Genomic DNA, 19,286 nt, shown 5'->3' on the forward strand with positions numbered 1-19,286 from the left:
GATTTATTATTTCAGTTAAATTCAAGTCGCTGTGCATTTTCAGTAATTTAACCCATGTTAAACAGTAGCTACACCACCAATAATTTTGGTCACAAATGAATAAAAGACCATGTATGCTATACTGAATGAGTAAAATTATGCTTTTGACCCAGAGGAGGGCAATATTGCCCTAAAGAAGAAAAAGCTTAAAAAACCCCAACAAAACAACAAAACCAGAAGAGTGCACTGCTCTCATAAGGTTGGCTATTTTTGTCTGACACACCAGCACTGATTTATACAGCAAACCATCTTTAGCTTCCATAGCTTAGAGGAAGACAGGATTGTTACAAGCCACCCTTTTTATAGGAGAAGGAAATAAGACAGTATCATGAATTAAGCTTGCCAAACTCTACTTCATACCCTGAAGAAACATTAGTGCTTATTCTTGCACCACTGATTTAACTGGTACAAAAAAGAACAACAGTGTTTTCTCAAGTGTTTTTCCCTTACTGAGCAATAATCCTGATGGCTGCTTGTCACCAGATTAGATTGTACTTTGCATTTAATAATTTGTATTTTTTGTCACATCTTTAATCTTAATAAAAATATCAGTTATTTTAAGGTTAATGAAGTCAAAAAAAGGAAATTTTAACTGAAGGAGAGGACGAATGATGTTATGTGCATAAAAACATTAAAAATTTGTTAATTATTCATAGAATATCTTATTAGCTTGAAATACCAAATATCTTGTTGCTAAAACTGAATTCAAATTCAACTAGCTTTTAATTTTTTTAAATTTTTTTTATTGTTCAGCTCTTGAATACTCACCCTGCTGGTTATATTGAGGCAAAGATACTTTAATAAATGTTTAAGAATTAGGATTTAGAGAAAAACTTACTTGTCTAAAAATGTATAATGTGATACTTGAACTGGTAAATCTATCCAAGTATTTGCAATTACTTGTTTGACATTTGCAAGTGCTGAAAATAAGAATGTCTTCATAACGCCTCAGGATCCGTTCCTCACCATGTCTAGTCTTGTCCCGAGAGATGAGATATGTCAAACAGGTTCTCAAACTTCGATTTTGTAAGACAAAGACCATTATACTCCAACCAGCAACGAAAGAAAATTACTAGCTGCGGCTGTGGATCTCAGTGACCTGGCTAAGAGAAAGCCAGTAAGAACTAATCCAATTCACTCTAAAATCACTGTAGTAGGAACGATATGTTATTAAATATTTTTACTCTGTTTTGCCTGACATAACTGTATTGCCAGCAGCACAAAGAAGACAGATTTGCCCTTATTGTAACTCAGTATTCACTCATATGTTTTAACAAATAAGAATTCTAGTACTTACAGGTATTACTTTTAAGTTGCTGAGGAAATATCCCTCAAATATCAGTTATGTATTGCTGGACACCTTGAACTTTTGTTACTGCAAGAACAGAGGCAAAAATGAAAGTGCATTGTCATGTGCTTGCTGTTAAATGATCTTGCTGAAATGACCTGGGAAAGATAAATGTTTATTAGACTTACTCGTTGTGTGCCGTATGTTTTATTATTTTTATATTCCAGGTGAGCCTGCCATGATAGTTTGCTAACTTCTCCTAAGATAACTAACTTTTTCTTTTGTTTTCAGATACGGGATTTTGTGTCTTAGGTAGTTCACTATTTTCAGTATGTTAAAAACACAGCAATCGATTCTCACTTTAACATCTTTAGCTCTCCACAAGTTAATCATTGCATTGTTTAAATAAAAATACTCAGTACTGAGGGTTACTTACAACTTTGTATTTTATTAACCAAAACACCACATGGAGAGAAAAAAAATTACAAAAATTGAAATGAAATGGCTATGGTAATCTGTTTAAGAAACGAATTAAGACAAAATATTAAATATTTGTAAGAAATCAACCCCAAAATAGCAAAATATTTTAAATTGAAATGTAAAAAGATAGATCTGATTCCATTCTGTGTTTATCCTTCTAAGAGAATCAGTATTTTTTATGTTACTAATATGAACCATTAACTCAAGTCCCTGTTAAATTACAGTTCATTTGGGAAGTTCTGGAAGGTCAACCAACATTTCAACCAGAAGTAATTAATTAACAAAAGAAGAGAATTTAAACAAATTTCATTATTTTGCTTAAATTAAAAATCACAGTACTGCTACCACACACTGTCGGGTGTCTGCCTTAGTCAACTGTGGTGAACAAAGCATTGGAAAGCAACAAAGACTTTTTTGTAACAGCAAATACACTGAACAAACCCAGTGATCACATGCTCACTACTCTGTTTACAGAAAACCAAACTTGTTATGCTAAATTTTGATTATGCTTAGTATATAGACTATGAAAAACTGTATCAAGAAGTGACTTACTGTGAAGGCAACCTTAGTGTTTGAGTCTCCAAAAAGTATGAAGAATCACAATGTAAAATAAACAGAAAGGGCTCAGTTCTGCAGAGCACTTTTGCATCATGTTGATATCGTGGAAAGGGAAAAAGTGCTTAGCAATTTGCAGCATTGCACTGCAGTCAAGTAACAAAACTCCCACAAAATATTATTTTAACATACTATTTTAATGAGGCCTGACGCTCAAAGTGCTCTAAGATAAATTAATTCCTGATTCCCAGTGCCATTGTAACCTCTGAACAAATCTAACAGGACAAAGTAATGTAAAAAAATGTTATGTTTCTGTCTGAAGATGTTTTATCCAGCAATATAAATAACATGAACGCCAGGAATATTTTCTTTTTTTCTCTGCTTGTTTGCCTGTGTGTGAGACAAGGCTTCATGCAATGGTTTTTACGTGTGTGCAGGTTTACGATCTCCCCCATATAGAAAGTACAACAGGAAACTATGGTAGTAAAACTGTGGTGTGTGTGGTGTGTGCTGGCACAGCACTGAAAAATATTTTAAATACAAACCTCATCTACCTTAGAAAAAGGTCATAAGAATTGTCTTTTTCAGTCAGTTTTCTTAAAATGAGTAAAAACTCCACTCACATAGACATTATTCAGCATCTTTCCAAAGATTTTAGTCAGCTGCTCTATACAATGGATAAATGCTTAAAATTGACCTAAAGACATCACCTTGTTCTGAGAAGCTGACCCTGGGTGAAGAGGAAATAGCAGATTCGAGCTGTGACCTTTGTACCGTCCCTGTCCCTTTCGTAACTACCCTGAAGGAGGCGGCTGCTGTTGGCTCTCTTTTCCTCACTCCTGCTCCATGTAAAGGACCACAGTACACAATGAAATGATCTCTGGAGAATTTTCTTTCAGATGGTACGGAAAGGAGACATTAAAAGATTTCTTAATTAAGTCAGCTTCACTGCAACTGAAGGAATACAGGGTGAATTTTCTTTCTGAGGAAGGCAAGATTGAAAAGACTGAACACTTATTCCCTAGGGAGAGTTATGACACACAGTAATAAAATGCTGGATGCATCTAAAAAAGTATCTGTCCAGAATTCAGACAAAAAAAAAATATTTCGGAGTACAATGACTGAAAATTAACTTTTTTTACGCTTACACAGAATAAACCCAAAATATTTGGAAGAAAAATTCTTGAGAACAAAAATTACTTCTCTGATGAGCAGCATGGGTTTTCCAGTTGCCAGGGTGTCTGAACTTTTCCCAGCCAAAGGCTAAGTGGCATCTTACCAGACTCCCCAAAAGACAGACTGAATCAGCAACAGCACAGACAGACTGCTCCCACCTTTCTCCAGACCACAAGTGCTGTGATGCAGCGTTCCCTCTTACTCTGAGGAGATGCTGTTTGGATTGAGACGCTGCACATGCTGCTTGGATTTGCCATCTCTGTATCAGCATGCCATCCTCCTCAGCATGGTGGAAAAGAAGGTGCTGATGAGTTACACTTTGCTTGCCTTCTGCCCCTTCACAGAGCCACGTTAGTGAAATGTGCTTCTCTGGGCTTCTTGTGTCAGCCCTAGCAGTCTGAATCTCTCTGCTGGAGGCGTGGCAAAGTAGGCTTTTTGCTCCTCCGAATATCTTTCTTTCACTTCAATTATGTCCCTATAGCGGCCGTCCTGCCAGTGGAAATTGAATTGCTCCAGCAACTCAATTCTTTTCTCTTCTGTGCTCACACAGTCAACTGGGGCAGACTGTTCCAGGAACAGTACCTGAATATCTGGGAACAGGAGCAGACCCCGGATAGCAAACCAACCACCATACTTGGGATGGATACATACGCCATAGATCTTCTGGAAGAAAAAAAAAGAAGGATCTAGGATGTCTCAATTTGTCTCTAGTAATGGTTAGAGTTCAAAGCATCAATCTTCAGTGCAACTTCTCACACTCCTAAGCCCTCTGCTGGAGTGCTATACAGAGAAGAAAGGAAAGCTCTCTCCTGAACATGTGGCTCTAAACACTGCATTTAATTCCCATTTTCCTGTGCCCACACACACCGCCCTGTAATGTGGGGAGTGGTCCCTTTTTGAAAAAATGAACACACAAATTAACCACAGTGCAATTTTTTTTTTCTATTTATAGTGCTCCAAGCAACAGGTCTTCCTTTACACTGCGATTTATTCTCCTAAGTAGGTTTAATAGATCAGGATATTCTTCTCCATGTATGCATCTCCCTGCCACCCTGAAGAATCTTGGAAGCTTCCAATTCCTGTCTGAAACACTTACTCCATCTATATGTGATCTGGACTTTGTATTTTCCTGCAGGAAGAACTAGTGAGTAAACAACAGTTGTATGATTCAGTGATTGCAGTTTAGTGGTTCTTCTCATACTGTGTTTTTGCCTCACCTTTTTCCCCCAAGGATCAAGCTTCACATCCTTCCTTTGGTAATAATATGCGGCTCCAGCAACATGGGCAGCTGTCTGTGCCAAGAACTTGGGCTTTCGGCTTGGCAGAATCTCGTAATCAAAGATGACATCCACCTTCTGGTCAGGGAATTTCTGGGAAAATGAAAAAACATCAGCCCAGGCTCATGGAAAAAGATTTGCCAGTACAGAAGTGCTGGATGCTAGCAAATCAGGCACGTGTGAAGCCTACAGATTTCCACATCCTGCTACCGAAGTCTGTCAGCCCGCTTGTGGCCTTGGGTTTTCAAACTATGACTGTAAAGCACTCTACATAGCTACAGGCTGTAATGGCAAGGAGACAGAATCTGCAAGTAAAGCAGGTCAACAGCCTGTTGATGCTCTTACCATCATGAGTAAGGCTTTATCCTTCTAAAGAGCAAGGGCAGGAGCCTGGAAGGCTTTGTTTACTACTCAACCCACCTGGTTATATGCCGCAATAGTAAAAGGAATTGGTATTTCAGGTTCTTACCTCCTTCACACGTGATAAATGATGAGAAACACACTGATCCACAGGATCCCTGATTATTTTTAACCGTTCTTTGTTCACAAAAGGTTTAAGGGCTTTGTCAAACATTGAAGGCGTGCTGAGGACAACGAAGGCCAGTGTGTCATCTGGGTAGGGGAGATGAAAGGCTGGCTGAAGAATAGCATTGTACCATCCAACCTTTGGCAAAGAAAAACAAATCTCCATTAAAACAGGGACACCACTGTTTTGCTAGCTGGCATGCAGGAATTTAAAAAAGTGGCAAGAAGTGTAGCCACCTTCATTTGCAACCCAGATCGGAAGTCTGCCTAGTGCCTTCCATTCAAAGCCAGTTGTTTTGCATACTGGGATTTACAGTTTCTGGAAGCTGTACTGTGAGCTGTATGCAAGAGATAAGAATCACTCACCGCATTCAGCTCAAGACTGCCCTTTATGCAGCTCTGTTCAGAAATGGTAGAGGGAAGTAGGAGCAACCAGTCTTGCCAATGCAGATCAGATGTCTTGGTTTAGGCAAAGCTTTTACAGTTTTTTTTTCTCATCTTCATCAGGAAAGAAACTGTTTTGCTCATATGACAAGTTGCCTGGTTTATTTCTTCAGCAGGAAACATTTATGTGTGGAAATGAAGGATGTGAAGCTCCTAGCAGTGCTAAAATCCCCCAGAACCATCAGCTGTACCACGTGGATTGTGACACTGCCACATTTTAATATTTGTTTTCAGGGCTGGATGTGTTAAAACACAGTCCAGAAATGAGGGATCAAGCTAGGGCAGCATGAACACATGAGCAGGGAGACAGGGCTCAGACCAGCAACTGCCCAGCAGAAGGAGGTAACAGCCAAAACCCCCTCCACTCCACTAGTAACGTACTGCACAATAACATCAGTCTATTTATAGGTTATGATAAATTCCCCTCTCCTGGAACGCCATAAAGACCAGGTCTAACACTGAGAGAGATGTCAAGTAATGTAACTCTAATATTCAGTCTGAAAATGCAAAATACTGGTCACCTCTAAACATCAGTGAAATGAATCTGAAAGTGACTTTACAGGTGATAGCGGCAGCCAGACCTTCCCCTATGGAAACACAGAATGAAAACTTATATTCATAGAATGAATAAAGATATTCTTATATCAATCCCAAAGTTTAATTAGTTTTGTGCCTCTTGTTTAAGATGATGAATTGAGATGCTACAAGAAGTTAGAGAGATGTGAATCTAAAGTTTGCTGATTTCCCAGTACACATCAGTCACTCCACCAGGGCTAGCTGTCTGAGAATTAAATCTGGAAAAAGATACAGCGCTATAGTAGCTATAGTCTTTTTGATCTGGGTTCTGCCCCTAATTCTGCTGCTGTGTTTTGGGAAAGCAGCATCAAATTCTTCTCCAAATTCTGGAGATTTCACTTCTCTCAGCACCTCATCCCTTCTACTCTTTGTCAGACCAAGTGTATAGCAGGAAATACAAGTATTTCAGGTGATAAATACATTCCCCAAGGAAGGGGAGATCATGTTTATTGTAGATTGATTTGTAGATTTGTATTTGATTATAGATTTGTATTTGATATTGCAGATTGATTTGTTGCAGATTGCCTCTGGGGTGGCCAAAGAAGGAACCCCTAAGTTTTGGTGAAAACTGAGTGTATCCAGTTCAACGCAGAGCACAGCGGGAGAGGCTGCCTCAGTTGCAAGGCAGACTCCCTTCAGCCAGCAGGCCCTTTACAAACGGATGCAGTAGTCTGCACTTTAATATACAGGTGTTTCTACATTTAGATTAAAATTTAAGCTTGCTTAGAGGACTTTGCTGGTCCAGATGTATCTTTATTTAACTCTCCTGACTGCATCAGACTGGGACCAACATCAAGGCCCTGAACAAACCTCTAGTTCAGCCAGTGCTCTGCCGGTGCCAAAGCACAGCAACAACCTTCACGTCCTTCACCGGGCGGACCGGACAGGCCTCTCACGCTTGCTCAAACGAGCAACGCGGCTCCTTGAGCGTTTCCAGCCCCAGTCCACCAAGTGCCGTGCCAAGGCGCAGGCCTCGGTCACCAGAGAGGGGCTCCGAACCGTCCCCAGGCAACTGCCGTCCGGTTATCCCCCCGCGGGAGGTCCGGCGGCGCCGCGGGGCTCCGTCTCCAGCCCGAGCGGGGCCCGCGGGGCGGAGCGGCGGCGGCCGCCGAGCCTGGGGCAGGCAGCGCCGCCTGCCGCCGGCCGCGCGAAGGGCTCGGCGGGGGCTCGTCCTGCCCGCGCCGGCGGCCCGGGCCGCGCTGGAGGTGGGAGCCTGGCGGCGACGCACCGCCACCCTCGGCCCAAGGAGGCGAAGCAGCCGCAGAGCGCCGACCTCCGCCCGGCACCGCTGCTCCCCTCTGCGGGGCCACCCGCCAGCTACCGGGAACAGCCCCCGTCACCGCGCCCCCTACCGGCCGCGGGCATAGCGACGCCGCTCTGATTGACGTCACCGCGGGTAACGTCACCGCGGGTAACGTCACCGCGGGTAACGTCACGTCGAACCCCGCGTGACGCCAGTACCTTGAAGGCGTGCACCTCGAAGCCGAAAGGGCCCAGGGCGCCACGCAGCCGCTCCGCCACGCGCCCCTCCATGCCGCACGGGGCGCCACCGGCACGGCAGCTCCGGCAGCTCCGACCGCCCCCGGCGCGGCGGCGCGCGGGGCACCCCGGGAGGCGCGGCGGGACACCCCCCCTCGGCCAACCTCATGGCCGCGTCTCCTAGGAGACGGCCCGCCGCGCAAGGCACCCTGGGACTTGTAGCGCGCGCGAGCCCGCTCGGCGGGGGTTTCGTGTCCCAGCGGCACCCGCGCGCACGGCAGGGGCGGGGCCGCTGCGGCCTGGGCGGTGCGAGGGGCGGCCCCGCTGCCGTCCCGGGCCGGGGGAGGCCGGGGGGTGTCGACGGCACAACCAGGCGGCCGGGCTTCTGCCGGCAGGGTGTTGCGGAGCGGTGTCGTGTTCTCCGGTGGCTGCCGGTGAAGTGCTGCGGTCCCCGTGTAGCGCAGTGCGCCCGCGGCGGGCCGGTGGCCGGGCGGGTTATCTCGGTAGAGGCCTGCCGTTTCCGACGGCTGCCTGCGGTCGTGTCGCTCGGGTGGGAAGGGGAAGAATTTCGGTATCTCGATGCGCACGCCCTGGCCGGTTTCCAAGCTCGGGGCTGAGGCGCTAGCTGAGGCAAGTTTAACGATGCAGCAGGCCCAGGTGGGCTCCTTCCCTCACAGCCCCTGGTAACGGCTGTTGCTTTTGATCTGCAGTGGGTTTGCAGCTTGACAGACCAGGCCCTGAGAACGCTGCGGTCGAGGAGCGCCTGCCTGGCACCCAGCAGCCGCATCTCACCTGCGCGCGTCTCCCACGCCGCAGCGAGGCAACAGCGGAGCCAGCAGCCATGCCAGAAAACCAAGGTGATTTGAGGGTCCTGTTGAGATCGCCTCTGTTAAGAGCAGGTTTTCCTACCATGCTTGCACAGTGTGCCCATCTGTGCTATAGCACTCTGTATTGTGCATATTTTTCTTTCATCATACACAGTTTGAAAGCTCCACCTTCCTGTGTGGGTGGACGCTGCTCACTAAAATACTTAGCAAGGCCTCAGTGCTGATAGTCCTTTCACCTTCCACATTTGAAAGTTTGTGTTCTTTGCAACTTCCCTGTTCCCTACCAACACATTTCCACATTGGAGACCAAGCCTCAGATTTGGATCTCCTTACCCTAATCTTTATAGCAGCTTAACATAATCTTTATGGTTCTTGTGCAATGTTCTCCAGCCATTAGTCCTGAGTTTTATGAAGTGTCAGGACACCAGATCTGTGAGTTCTTGGGGACAGATATGCACACTTCTTTATTTGTGGAGTTCCCTTATATCTTCTAGAACCCCAAGAGTTGTTTCTTGTTGTATCTGTGCCCTCTGCAGGAGGAGGGCAGAAGGGTCCCATCAGTATTGTTTAGAATGAAGGTTTGTTCTCCAGGTTTCCCTGTTTTTCCAGCTTCTGAAGTTGAACCAGGCTACTAACTATGTTCTTTCCTGGACTAAAATATTCTCATAGAAAATCTGGTTTTGCCCGTCTGCTCAGATCATTGAATTCCTCACTCAGTCGTGAATTAACTGAAGCAGGAGGAAGAGCTCCAGCAGGAGCAGATCAATAAGCTAGAAGGTAGTAAAGGTAAAGGCACTGGAACTGAAGCACTGATGGTTACAGGAGCCTCTTACACAGATCACGTCTTGTCTAGGTTGCTGAAGTCCTTTTGAAGAAAAAACAGGCTGTGAGTGTAGCCTGGCACAATGTAGCTCCACGTCCGTGCTAAACAAGTGAGCACAGACAAAGTGTTTGATACAAGGCAGAAAGGGCTTTTTGACTTTTTTATTCTTCTTTTGTCTTTTCTTTAGTGATCTGAAAACCTGAGAAGCACCTTTGCTTCCCAGAACGGAAAGTGGACAGTGGAAAATTAAGTGATTTCTTGGAGGGCCATGACCAAGCTTGGTCTAGAGTTGGGTATGGAGTCCTTTGCTGAAACCCTTGTGAAGCGCAATATTTAGTCATCTGGCCAAGTTGCCTTTGAAGGTGGTTAGTTCAAATATTCCAATTCTTAATGTGCATCTTGTCTGTTTTTCTGTCTGAATATAGTGGTTCAGGAAGACAGGGGTTTTGTGGTCTGCTGAGCATTCTTGGGCTGCTGCTGTCCTCTGCCTCTGTCAAGGATTGGAATGGGGCTGAACCTTGAAACCATCTTACTGGGTGTTCCTTGATCCTATTCTTGTCCTTTCTGTCCCAGCAACAGAAGAGCTAGGCTGGGACCTTAACACCTCCTGCCTTCCCTGTTTGCTGTTACAGAGGGTGCTCAGTGATTGCAGAACAGCACTTAGAACAGTTGGGAGGCCTTGCCAGGGAGGATAGAGGAGCTGAAGGGTGAATGCCATAACTAGCAACAGCAAGTGCTTCACCAGCAGCATGGAGATTGTGCATCTCATTTGTATTCCGACAGTCCACAAGAAATAAATGTCAGTGAAAAAGACAGAGAGATAGATGTCAGTGCTAAGACCTTTGTAGATTCAGGGCTGGTGCAGGGGAAGTACTGGAGGAAAATGTAACTTTTCCCACTTTCTTTAAGCAGTGAAATACTACCATGACAGCAACTGCGGCATAAAGTCAGTGAGTGGTGGTGTGCTCTGCTCCTCGCATGGTCTGAACTCTGATTCTGCACAGGACAACCTGTTGCTGCCCAAGTGGTCTAGCAGAGGCAGCCCCTGGTGGGAAGCAGTGAAAGTTCATTATAGTTGAGGATCTCTGTTCAGGAAAATGAAACCAGGGAACACTGCTGAACAGGTAGCACTGGAGGAGAAGTAAAGGGAATACACAGGCTGGCAAGCTGTGACTCCATGCTGTGCTCTGGGAGAGCTGTGGGAGGAGAACATGTGTGGGGCTTGTCGGCAGCCTCTGAATCCACCCTTTGCCTTGGGAGAGATGTGGGTGGATATAGTTCTGTAAAGTTTTGCCTGGTGACAGAGAGGTGGAAAATCAGGTGCAGAAGGTAGTTTAGCCATGGCCTTTTTCTTGGTCTCTTTGAGGTCAAGTTGCTTTACTGCACAGGTCAACAAGAGGAAAAACTATCAAACCACATGTCTGCAACTGATTGAATTAAGACAACTCAGAGTCGACACTGCAAGGTGGGCTGCTTTATAGTCACACCTCTTCCACCCAAAATCTGGCACTGGGTGGTTTGATGGCCAGTGGCAGACCTGCTGTTGGAATGGGCAAGCTTTGCTGCTGGGATCTGTGGAGGAGAACTGAGTGTTGAAACTGAGGTATGAAGAGTTCACTGTGAAGAGTAGTCAGACTGAAAAATGCTGTTGCTGCCTGCAACAGAGGATGTGTTTTTATTAAGTATTGTAGTACCGCTAGAAAGCTTTGATTGAGACAGCCAGTGTGCAAGGTGCTCTGCAGGGACCTTTCCTGCCTCACAGGCTTGCTGAAACAGCAAGAAGACACCTTCCTGTTCTAGTGTTAAATGATGGAGGGCAGCTAGAAAGGTATCTTCAAAATATGTATAAGTGGGGGAAAAGGTAAGTGTTTGTATGTATGCTGATATAACAGGTCCTACTGCAGCCAGAATGACACCAATAATTTATTTAGTTATTGCAGAAGTAGATGGCCTTTGCAAAAGGGAGAATCAGAGAAGACTTGATGGGAGAAGAACAGGGAGTGGACAGAGCTGGCAGGGTAAGGGTTGAAATGAGAGTAGGGCTAACAACTATCTTTTGCACCAAGCAGCATGTTACCATTCTTCTAGAAACCTCCTGCTGCAGGAGGATACTTGCATAGCCAGGACTTGTAATCTGCTTCCCAAGGGGAGGTGAAAGCATGCTCTCAACTTCTCTATAGAGTAAGGTGATCACTGTGGGCAAAACACTGCTATTCTACCTGTAGCAAAACTTGTAATTCCTGCTGAGGAGGGCTAGCATGAAGAAGAGGTTACAGGTGATGCCAGGTGGGGTGCCATCGTGATCCGAACTCAGAAGCATATAAAGAAACCGAGTATTACCTTTGGTGCTGGAAACATGAAGTGTTCACCAACAGTGGCATGTTATATGTCCAGCTCTCTACTTTTTCTCAGTTATTCCGGCCTCATCTGGACATGATTTTTCTGCAGGGTTTAATGATGTTGTGGTGGATCAGAGGCTGCCTCTGCGAAAGGCTTGGAAGTGATTTCCCCTCTTTCTCAGGTGCTAGATCTGCTGAGCAGCCACAAAGCAGAATCTTACAGTTTAGACAAACTTGGGATGAAAGTGTGGAGCACACAACAGAAGCTTGGCCACATCAGGTAGAGGGGATACACCTTCAGGGAATCTGGGAGATGCGTGGGTCTGTGCATGCCGCATGAGAGCTGCTGCAGGGACAAGTGCAGCTCTTGGGTTTCAAGTGGAGTAACAGCCTGGGAGCTGCAGGAGTGTGTCACAGGAGGGTGCTGCTGGCTGTTCAGAGCTCTGCAGGACAGCCCTTGCTGTTGCAGCTCGCTTTCACAGGGGCTGGATTGGCAAATTCGGAGATGCTGGGGACTGATCTCTTATCTTGCCATTCTTGTTTGTCAGCTGTCCTTTGTACCTGCCTGCATAGAGTATTTGTCTTGTGGAGCACAGTTCATTTCCATGGCTAGTATAGTACTGGCTTTACTGATGCTGAAGGTAGTAGATTTGTCAGCTTTGTGTGGTGAGGTCTTCTGTTTAAATCCTTAACTAGTAAAGCTTGAAGCAGGTATGGCTTAAGTGTCTGCCCTTTTCTGGAGGGGACCTCTGGCTAAGTGCAGTCAAGGCGTTCAGTCCTTCTGAGACAGCTTAGTGCAGGGGGTGAAATGGCAGCCTCTGTTACTGAGACATTTATATGCCGAGGGTTAGCACCTTCAGCTTATTCCATGTGGGCACTGAGAACGGGTACCTGCTGTTCCCTTCCCAGCAGTCCTTGGCACCAAACTGGCAGGGTCTGAGTTCTTAGCTCACAGCTTCCCTGAGCCATCTCATCTGCCTTGTTTAATCAGGGCTGGTGCTGTCTCCTACCCAAGTCCTCTGTCAGGGCAGTGGTAGACTCCACATGCTCTTCTGGTTGTTAGTTGAACAGTACCTTACTTGCTTTTTGCTGAAATGACTGGAAATAATAATCGGTGTCTCCAAGAAGAGGTGCTCATTTGAATTGACTAAGCTCTAATTCTTTCCCAGTTTCCTCAGCTGCTGTCACTTTCCTCTCACCAGGCTCAGCTGGTGGGAACTAGCTTTGCCAGTGCCTCTAACCTCTGCTAGCTTGGCCCTTGCTCTCCCCCCCACCCCTACCCGAGGGCTCTGACGTGCTCCCTGGAGAGAAATGAGTGACATTGGAGCTTCCTTGTTGAGGATCCTTAGATCTTTCTGGCTCTGTTTAATTGTATCCTCTGTCCAACCCGTGCTGCCCTCGGACAGCTGCCAGATGTCCTAACTGTCACAGGTTTAGCTGAGGATTCGTGTCACTGTTCCCAGCATTCGCTTCCCCATACAGCTTTGTGCTACAGTACATCAGCACCCAGAGAATATGCATCACTCCTCTGGGGAAGGCAGCGATGTCTCTGTGAGGTGTCCGTGTCCCAGGTATGATGGGGCTTTTTTATTCTTTGGAAAAAAACCAATACTCCCATTCATCTCCCTCAGGCTAATGTTGATGTCACATGGGTTACAGCGTGATTTGGTGTCATCAAAAAGTGTTCATACAGAAAGGATTTTTCGTTCTCTGTGTTCTCCAAAACAGTAAATAAGTATCACCAAGACACAATGTTGTACTGCTTATAAGGGACTTTCCTTCTGCTTTCCATCCAGAGCTCTTGAAACCTTTTTCTGACCCTGTTAAAGGACTATTGCTCTGCATTAGGTAGGAACCTGAGAGAGATAGTCACACAAATTGTTTGAAGACTCATGGCAATTTGGTAACTGAAATGAAGTTAAAGGGTATCTTAATTCCTTGTCTGTTTTTCTGATCTTTCTCCCTCTGGACCATAAGCATATTAATGTCTATCTTTATTAGTGGAGAAGCATTGGTGGACACTGAGTGTGGAGGTCAATGTAGCTCTATTATTAGGTTTTCCTTGATAAAGGATATTGTATCAACTTAGTGAGATGTTTTCAGTAATGGAACTTCATTGCAGTTCTCCTGTAATTAAATATCGATTCCCTATTTCTTTCTATAAAAGCCTAAGGCCTTCCCTTATTGTGTCACTCTCCCACCTATTGTTAAGCTGTGATTTCATGAGATGTGTCTGTGCTGTCAACATCAGCTTAAAATGTGTCCACCCCTCTGCTTTTTCCTGCACTGGCCTCACAGCACATTGCCTCCTGAGTTTCTGCCACTGCAATTGTTGGTGTGCTGTAAATCCGATCAGGGAGCCGAGCTGGTTCTAACAAGTGCGTCATTGTTTTGTTTTGTTTTGTTTGTTTTTTCCCCTAAAGTGGTGTGCTTCACAGTGCTGCTGCAGGAAAAAATTATGCTGGCACAACTGAGATAACAATGTGAACAGGGCTAGGTGGGGAGGCGGAGGTTCTGCTGCCAGACCGTTCATCTGCTGAAAACACAACTGAATTGCTCAGCAGAACTGCCTTCTGCTGCTACCAGGCATGACTTTGTCAGAAACCCTGTCAAAGTGGTTCCCACCCCATCCCCACCCCCAAGAATTGTGCCAGTAGGCATTGCTAAGCTTAGGGGACTGTCAGTGTTATCCTTTTGCTTCAATCAGATCTACAGTCTCTGACCTGAAAGATGAAGTGAAAAGTCTGTTCTTGCAGGAGGTGCCATCCACTGAGCCTGCAGGGAAAGACAGAGATCATAGGAACTATTCCCCACTCACTCCAATGTTACTAACACTCTGGGACATGGTATTTCAACCTCCCTTTAGACATCTCATGGTCAGGTCAGGTGTCCTGTTGTCCCTTTCCAACACTAACCGACCCCTTTATGGGAAGGGTTTGTCATTGTGACTGTGGCTTTGAGCAGAAAGGAGCTGGTCAATTCTTTGTGTTTTAAACCTTCATGATTTGGAGTTGGTTGGAGCCGTTGCTGTCAAAGACAGATGAAATCCAGTGCCTGAAGATTTTTGCCAATGTGTTTTTCTGCCTAGGTTTGTGATCATGGTACCTGTTTTCTGCTGCCTTGTGCCACTGCTTGTACCCATGCAAGAATAAGTAAAATGCTATTAAATCAGAATAGCAACAGTTTCTCCACATGATAAGAGGTGGCACAAAAGGTCGACAGTGGAGGCTTAGGCTCAGCAAGTTCATCCTTGAACTTTTGACCTAATCTGCTGCTTGCTTCATTTATTTTAGCGAGGAGCAAGAACTTGCTGAGAGAGGCAGAGTGGTTTTCTCCATCTTTGGATGAGGTTTCCACCTTGGAGACTTCAGCTCCAATGAGCTCTCCAGCACTGCAGAGATCAAGGTGCCTGAAGGTAAATGTGGCTGGTTCCTGCACCCTCAGGATCTGAAGAACCTGATGGGGTTTTCCACAGTAATGCAGATGACAGAGATCTGCAGAACCTATTTATGTCTACCGTTCAGAGCGTTCCAGAGGTCATACTGATAATTTGACTAGTGGCACTTGCTGTGCCCACTTTTACTGGTAGGGCTGAGTATGACGCACCTAAAGGCGGGAAGGCAGTACAGTTTGGAATACTGTCCTAGCACTTGGGCCACAGTTAACACTTTGCTCTGAGAGCACTATTGCTATGCCAGCACAGAGGTAACATGTGTGTGCCTGTCTGTTCTTTCATCCTCCTTCCCCATCTAGTGTCAGCTGCATGTGAGGGCCAATTATGATACTTATCACTTCCTCTGACAGTGCCAAGATACCACTTTTTAATGTGGCTCCATTTTTGTTTTGGTGCTGACACACAGCCAGTGAGATTAGGAAGGTGAAAATTGCTCACTTCAAGAAGGTTCGGCTCTCAGCCCCTTTATCCTTTTGGATTTATGCCTTGCTTTTAGGATATAAAACCCCCTTGTGTTTGCATTAACGCTTAGCATTAAAGGAAATCAGGAACAAAGGGCTAATGGTCCTTTAAAAGTGAAAATTCATGCCCTACTTTAGTAAGATGCTTAAGATTCTTGTGAATGGAGGCTGTAAGGCATGTTAAACTGCCCTGTGTTCTGTTTTTCCAATTTACTAATCCTGCTGATTCAGACTTTACTAGCAACTAGCAAACCTGCTACAATTAACTGCTTTGTAGATGCAGTCGTAACATGTCAGGTTGCTGTCAGGACAATGCCTAAGGAGTCTTCATGTCCCATCAAAGGGTTAACTTTTTCTCTTTAACATTTATTCTGAGGCACATGCCGAGTAGGGACTCCTGTATAGAGCTTTACTGATCAAATGCTCAAGCAGTGCCCCTCATTTAATAAGAAGCAGCTAGTTACCTGTTGCTTAGTATTAGTAGTAAATATTCATATTGTAGCAGCATCAGAAACCCTGGCCAATAGTACAGTAGGGGCACCCAGTAGCTGTGTTGGCAGCTTCCTAGAACACTTGGAACCATGATTCACTTACATGGGCACCTATTTTTGTTTGAGCTTATGTAGCTTGTGAGGATGCTTCTTGGTATTTCTCTGTTTCAGTGGAAGATGAATGAGGATGTTTTTTATTAGAGTTTGACACGGACTGCAGTCCACACTGAACCAGCAGTGCTGGAGGGGCTAGAACAGGCTGCCGTTTGTTCTTAGGGCTGGTGTATGGAGTAAGGAGTCTGGGGAAGGCTAATTCCTTGTTCTGTTGGTGTAGATTGTAAAGGTATCTCCACACTGTGTTTTGAGCGGGAGGAGAGCAGTGCTGGAGAAGAGGCTAGAAATAGCTGGAGCAGATGACCTCAGCAGTGACCTGTCTGACAGCCTGCCTGAACTAGAGCTGCGTGACCTTTAATGTTAACTAAAAGGTGCCCTCTTTACTGTAGGGAACAAGTAAAAGATGGAAAGGATATTGGCTTCCCTAGGCAGGCAAACTCTGCTTCTTGACTCGTTTGGTACCTGGATTTACCAGAAGTGGACGATACGAGGTGTGGGGCTGACCCAAGGGTGGCAGCAACTCAAGGAAGGGAAACAGCCATTTTGATAAGTCATTCACAGACCTGCCCAGTCCCATGCTCTACCCGAGACCTGAACTGTTGGTTGTCATCTCATGCTCTCTTGCTTAGACCTACACAACCTTTACAACACAGTGCTGTGTATTCTGTTCTTTCACCCCAGGTGACAGACACTGATGGAGGGCCTGATCTGTGGTGCATCAACCAGCTTTTGCAGTTGCCAGCTGGCTTGCAGAGGGAGAGATGCTGCAGTGTGTGTCTGCAACAGGGGGTTTCCTCCAAGGTCAGAGAATTCCTAGCTGCAGCCCTTTGCTTCAGCCCTCTCCCGTGGGATGGGATGTACGATCCTGTCTTCTGTCCACTTGGTGGACCAGAACAGATTGAGAAAATGTTGTGTGTCGTGTCTACTAATGCCTTCAAATGTATTTTTCCTCAAATATACTGCAAGTTTTGGGTTATGTTGGACATTGTTTAAACTGTTGATTAGCTAAAGCTCTGGGATATATAGCTGGGCTTGGATTGTGCCATTTAGGGAGACTATATATAGCAAGAACAGAACAGATATAGACGGACCATAGATTTACCCTGTCTGAAAAGACCCAATACAGAGCAGCTGACTGGTAATGTGTAATTGGTAAATTGCTTCCTCTTCTGTGGCTCAAACAGGCTAAGAAATCTTGTTCTTTCAACAGAAACTTCCATGACCACCATAAAGGGAGGTTGCAGGGTTTGTTTTATGAGAATAGTGTCATAGTGGCAAAAAAGGGCCTTGTGAAATTTCCTAAAGTGGTTTGAATTTTTTTATTCCGGTTTCCTCTGAAAGAGCTTAATTTTAGAATTGCTAGCTGGTGAAGGAGAAGGGAAGAGGTGAATGAACAATATTGAGTTCAGAAAGCCTTAAGAGTATGGGGAAAGAGGACAACTGCCTATTTGATGGTGAAGGCTTTGTAGTCTAGCAGATGGGGTAGTGCCGGAGGTGGATCTGTGGCATTTTCTTTCCTGCCTACTTCTCAGTCAATACAAAGGACCTTGGGATGTGGCACAGAGTCAGGGATGCTGTAAAGGGGCCCAGCAGAGCTTGGTTAGGCCTGGTTTGAAAAGCAGGCTGGTGGTGCAGAGATTAGCAGTAGGAGTCATCAAGTGGAGGCTTGAGCACAGATCAAGACAGGACACAGTGGCAGAGGCTGCTCTTGTGACCTCCATCTCATTCAGTTGCATGAACTGTGCCTTCTGCTTTGAAGATCAGGCTGAGATCAGTTAGTTTTCCCTCTCCAGTGAACAGCTGCTTCCCAGAGTTCAACTCTGCTTCTTTGTGGACCTGAATGTGTGAAGAACCATTGGCAAATCATGGTCAGGATATCAAAACCTGCTTGAGTGGCTTGGATCTGACTGAGCTGAGCTGGAAAGTGACTTGATGCATCCAAGAAACAGACTGAGCAGGATGCAAGTGACCAGTTATCACTCAGTGTGGGCCACCAGGTTAGACTGTAAAACAAAGGGAGCCATTTTCCCAGTGGTTCTCTCAGCCCTTTTTGAAAATGGGTTCCCTTTCTGCTAGCCAGCCACAAATAGTATTGTGCACGATTGCCTTCCACCTAAAAATATTGAGGTCCTTTTAAAAAAGTACATGAAAATTCTCGTCTTGCCCCCAAGCTTATCAGTAGGGAAATTGAAGCAATGATCATGTTACTGGCTTGATCTGCCTGTGTGATCAGAAGGCATAGCCAGGATTAGCACAAAGGAAAACTTGGCTAATTTTGCAGTTGTCCCCAGTAAAACTCTTCTCAGTCAGATTCAAATGAGTGCCTAAATCTGGCTGAAAGACATGTTCCAGAACCCATGAGCCTTGTCCCAAGCAGAACCTGTAATTTAGCATCGAAAGCTTCTGGAATTCAGACATAACAGCAAATTTTTTAAAAAATACTGAACAGGGCTGACTGCTCATCCCTCTTCCTACAGCTCCCAAGAAAGACCAGTGTGAAAGGAAACACTCTAATGTTTGTGAGAGTCATCCTGTGGCAACTGATGTGTCTAATTTTGGAGCAAAAGTACTTCTGAAGGAGAGAGGATTAAAACAGGGGAGGGGAGAAGTTACCCTGCGGGAGATTGTCAACAGATGTTCCATTATAGTTCAAAGAGCGCTAGCAAAAGGCTTCTGCTGCAGGGATATATTAATTCTGGGCAGTTCATCACAAGGAGACCTGTTTTATGACTGGGAGGATACCTCTAGTAACTTACTGAGCTCTTTATTTGAACTGTGGGTGAGAGATTGGGTCTACCTGTAAACAGAGAGGGAGCTGCACAGTAGGAACAAACACATACTTATTTTCTTGCAGCTGTGACCACTGTCCGTCTGATCAAGATCAAGCTGGTTTTGTGGTTCAGGGGGTTATTTGGCTGATGGATGGGTCTTTCAAAAG

The 19,286-nt window shown here is 45.3% G+C and overlaps 2 protein-coding genes across 6 annotated transcripts; one reads left to right on the plus strand and one right to left on the minus strand.

Moving 5' to 3' along the window:
* Nucleotides 1-1,755: 1,755 nt before the first annotated feature.
* Nucleotides 1,756-7,980, minus strand: MMACHC (metabolism of cobalamin associated C). 5 transcript variants are annotated; one of them, XM_074876170.1, is made up of 4 exons: nt 7,822-7,979; nt 5,285-5,479; nt 4,756-4,908; nt 1,756-4,201 (listed from the first exon to the last, which is right to left on the minus strand). In XM_074876170.1, exons 1-4 carry the CDS (start codon nt 7,891-7,893, stop codon nt 3,890-3,892), a joined length of 732 nt encoding a protein of 243 aa, XP_074732271.1. In that variant the 5' UTR covers nt 7,894-7,979; the 3' UTR covers nt 1,756-3,889. The 5 variants fall into 5 exon arrangements, with proteins under 5 accessions (XP_074732271.1, XP_074732276.1, XP_074732275.1 ...); XM_074876175.1 differs by lacking the exon at nt 7,822-7,979 and adding an exon at nt 7,171-7,456; XM_074876174.1 differs by lacking the exon at nt 7,822-7,979 and adding an exon at nt 5,707-6,875.
* LOC141946846 (uncharacterized) lies at nt 7,106-19,196 on the plus strand. The gene is made up of 5 exons (XM_074877233.1): nt 7,106-7,324; nt 7,369-7,756; nt 8,550-8,696; nt 15,122-15,243; nt 17,030-19,196. The coding sequence occupies exons 1-5, from the start codon at nt 7,106-7,108 to the stop codon at nt 17,339-17,341; spliced, it is 1,188 nt and encodes a 395-aa protein (XP_074733334.1). The 3' UTR covers nt 17,342-19,196.
* The last annotated feature ends 90 nt before the right edge of the window (nt 19,197-19,286 follow it).

The sequence above is a fragment of the Strix uralensis genome, chromosome 8, assembly GCF_047716275.1.
Source record: "Strix uralensis isolate ZFMK-TIS-50842 chromosome 8, bStrUra1, whole genome shotgun sequence".
NCBI classification, from domain to species: Eukaryota; Metazoa; Chordata; class Aves; order Strigiformes; family Strigidae; genus Strix; species Strix uralensis.

What these genes read in the sequence shown, in the direction of transcription:
- LOC141946846 (XM_074877233.1), top strand. Translation starts at nt 7,106, where the DNA reads ATGTATCTTTATTTAACTCTCCTGACTGCATCAGACTGGGACCAACAT. An exon ending in TCTGATTGACGTCACCGCGG is followed by an intron (nt 7,757 to 8,549) that starts GTAACGTCACCG and finishes TTTGATCTGCAG; the next exon opens with TGGGTTTGCAGCTTGACAGA. An exon ending in AGCCATGCCAGAAAACCAAG is followed by an intron (nt 8,697 to 15,121) that starts GTGATTTGAGGG and finishes CATTTATTTTAG; the next exon opens with CGAGGAGCAAGAACTTGCTG.
- MMACHC (XM_074876170.1), bottom strand. Translation starts at nt 7,893, where the DNA reads ATGGAGGGGCGCGTGGCGGAGCGGCTGCGTGGCGCCCTGGGCCCTTTC. An exon ending in ATTTATCACGTGTGAAGGAG is followed by an intron (nt 4,909 to 5,284) that starts GTAAGAACCTGA and finishes TCATTTTCCCAG; the next exon opens with AAATTCCCTGACCAGAAGGT. An exon ending in TTGATCCTTGGGGGAAAAAG is followed by an intron (nt 4,202 to 4,755) that starts GTGAGGCAAAAA and finishes TTTTTCTTCCAG; the next exon opens with AAGATCTATGGCGTATGTAT.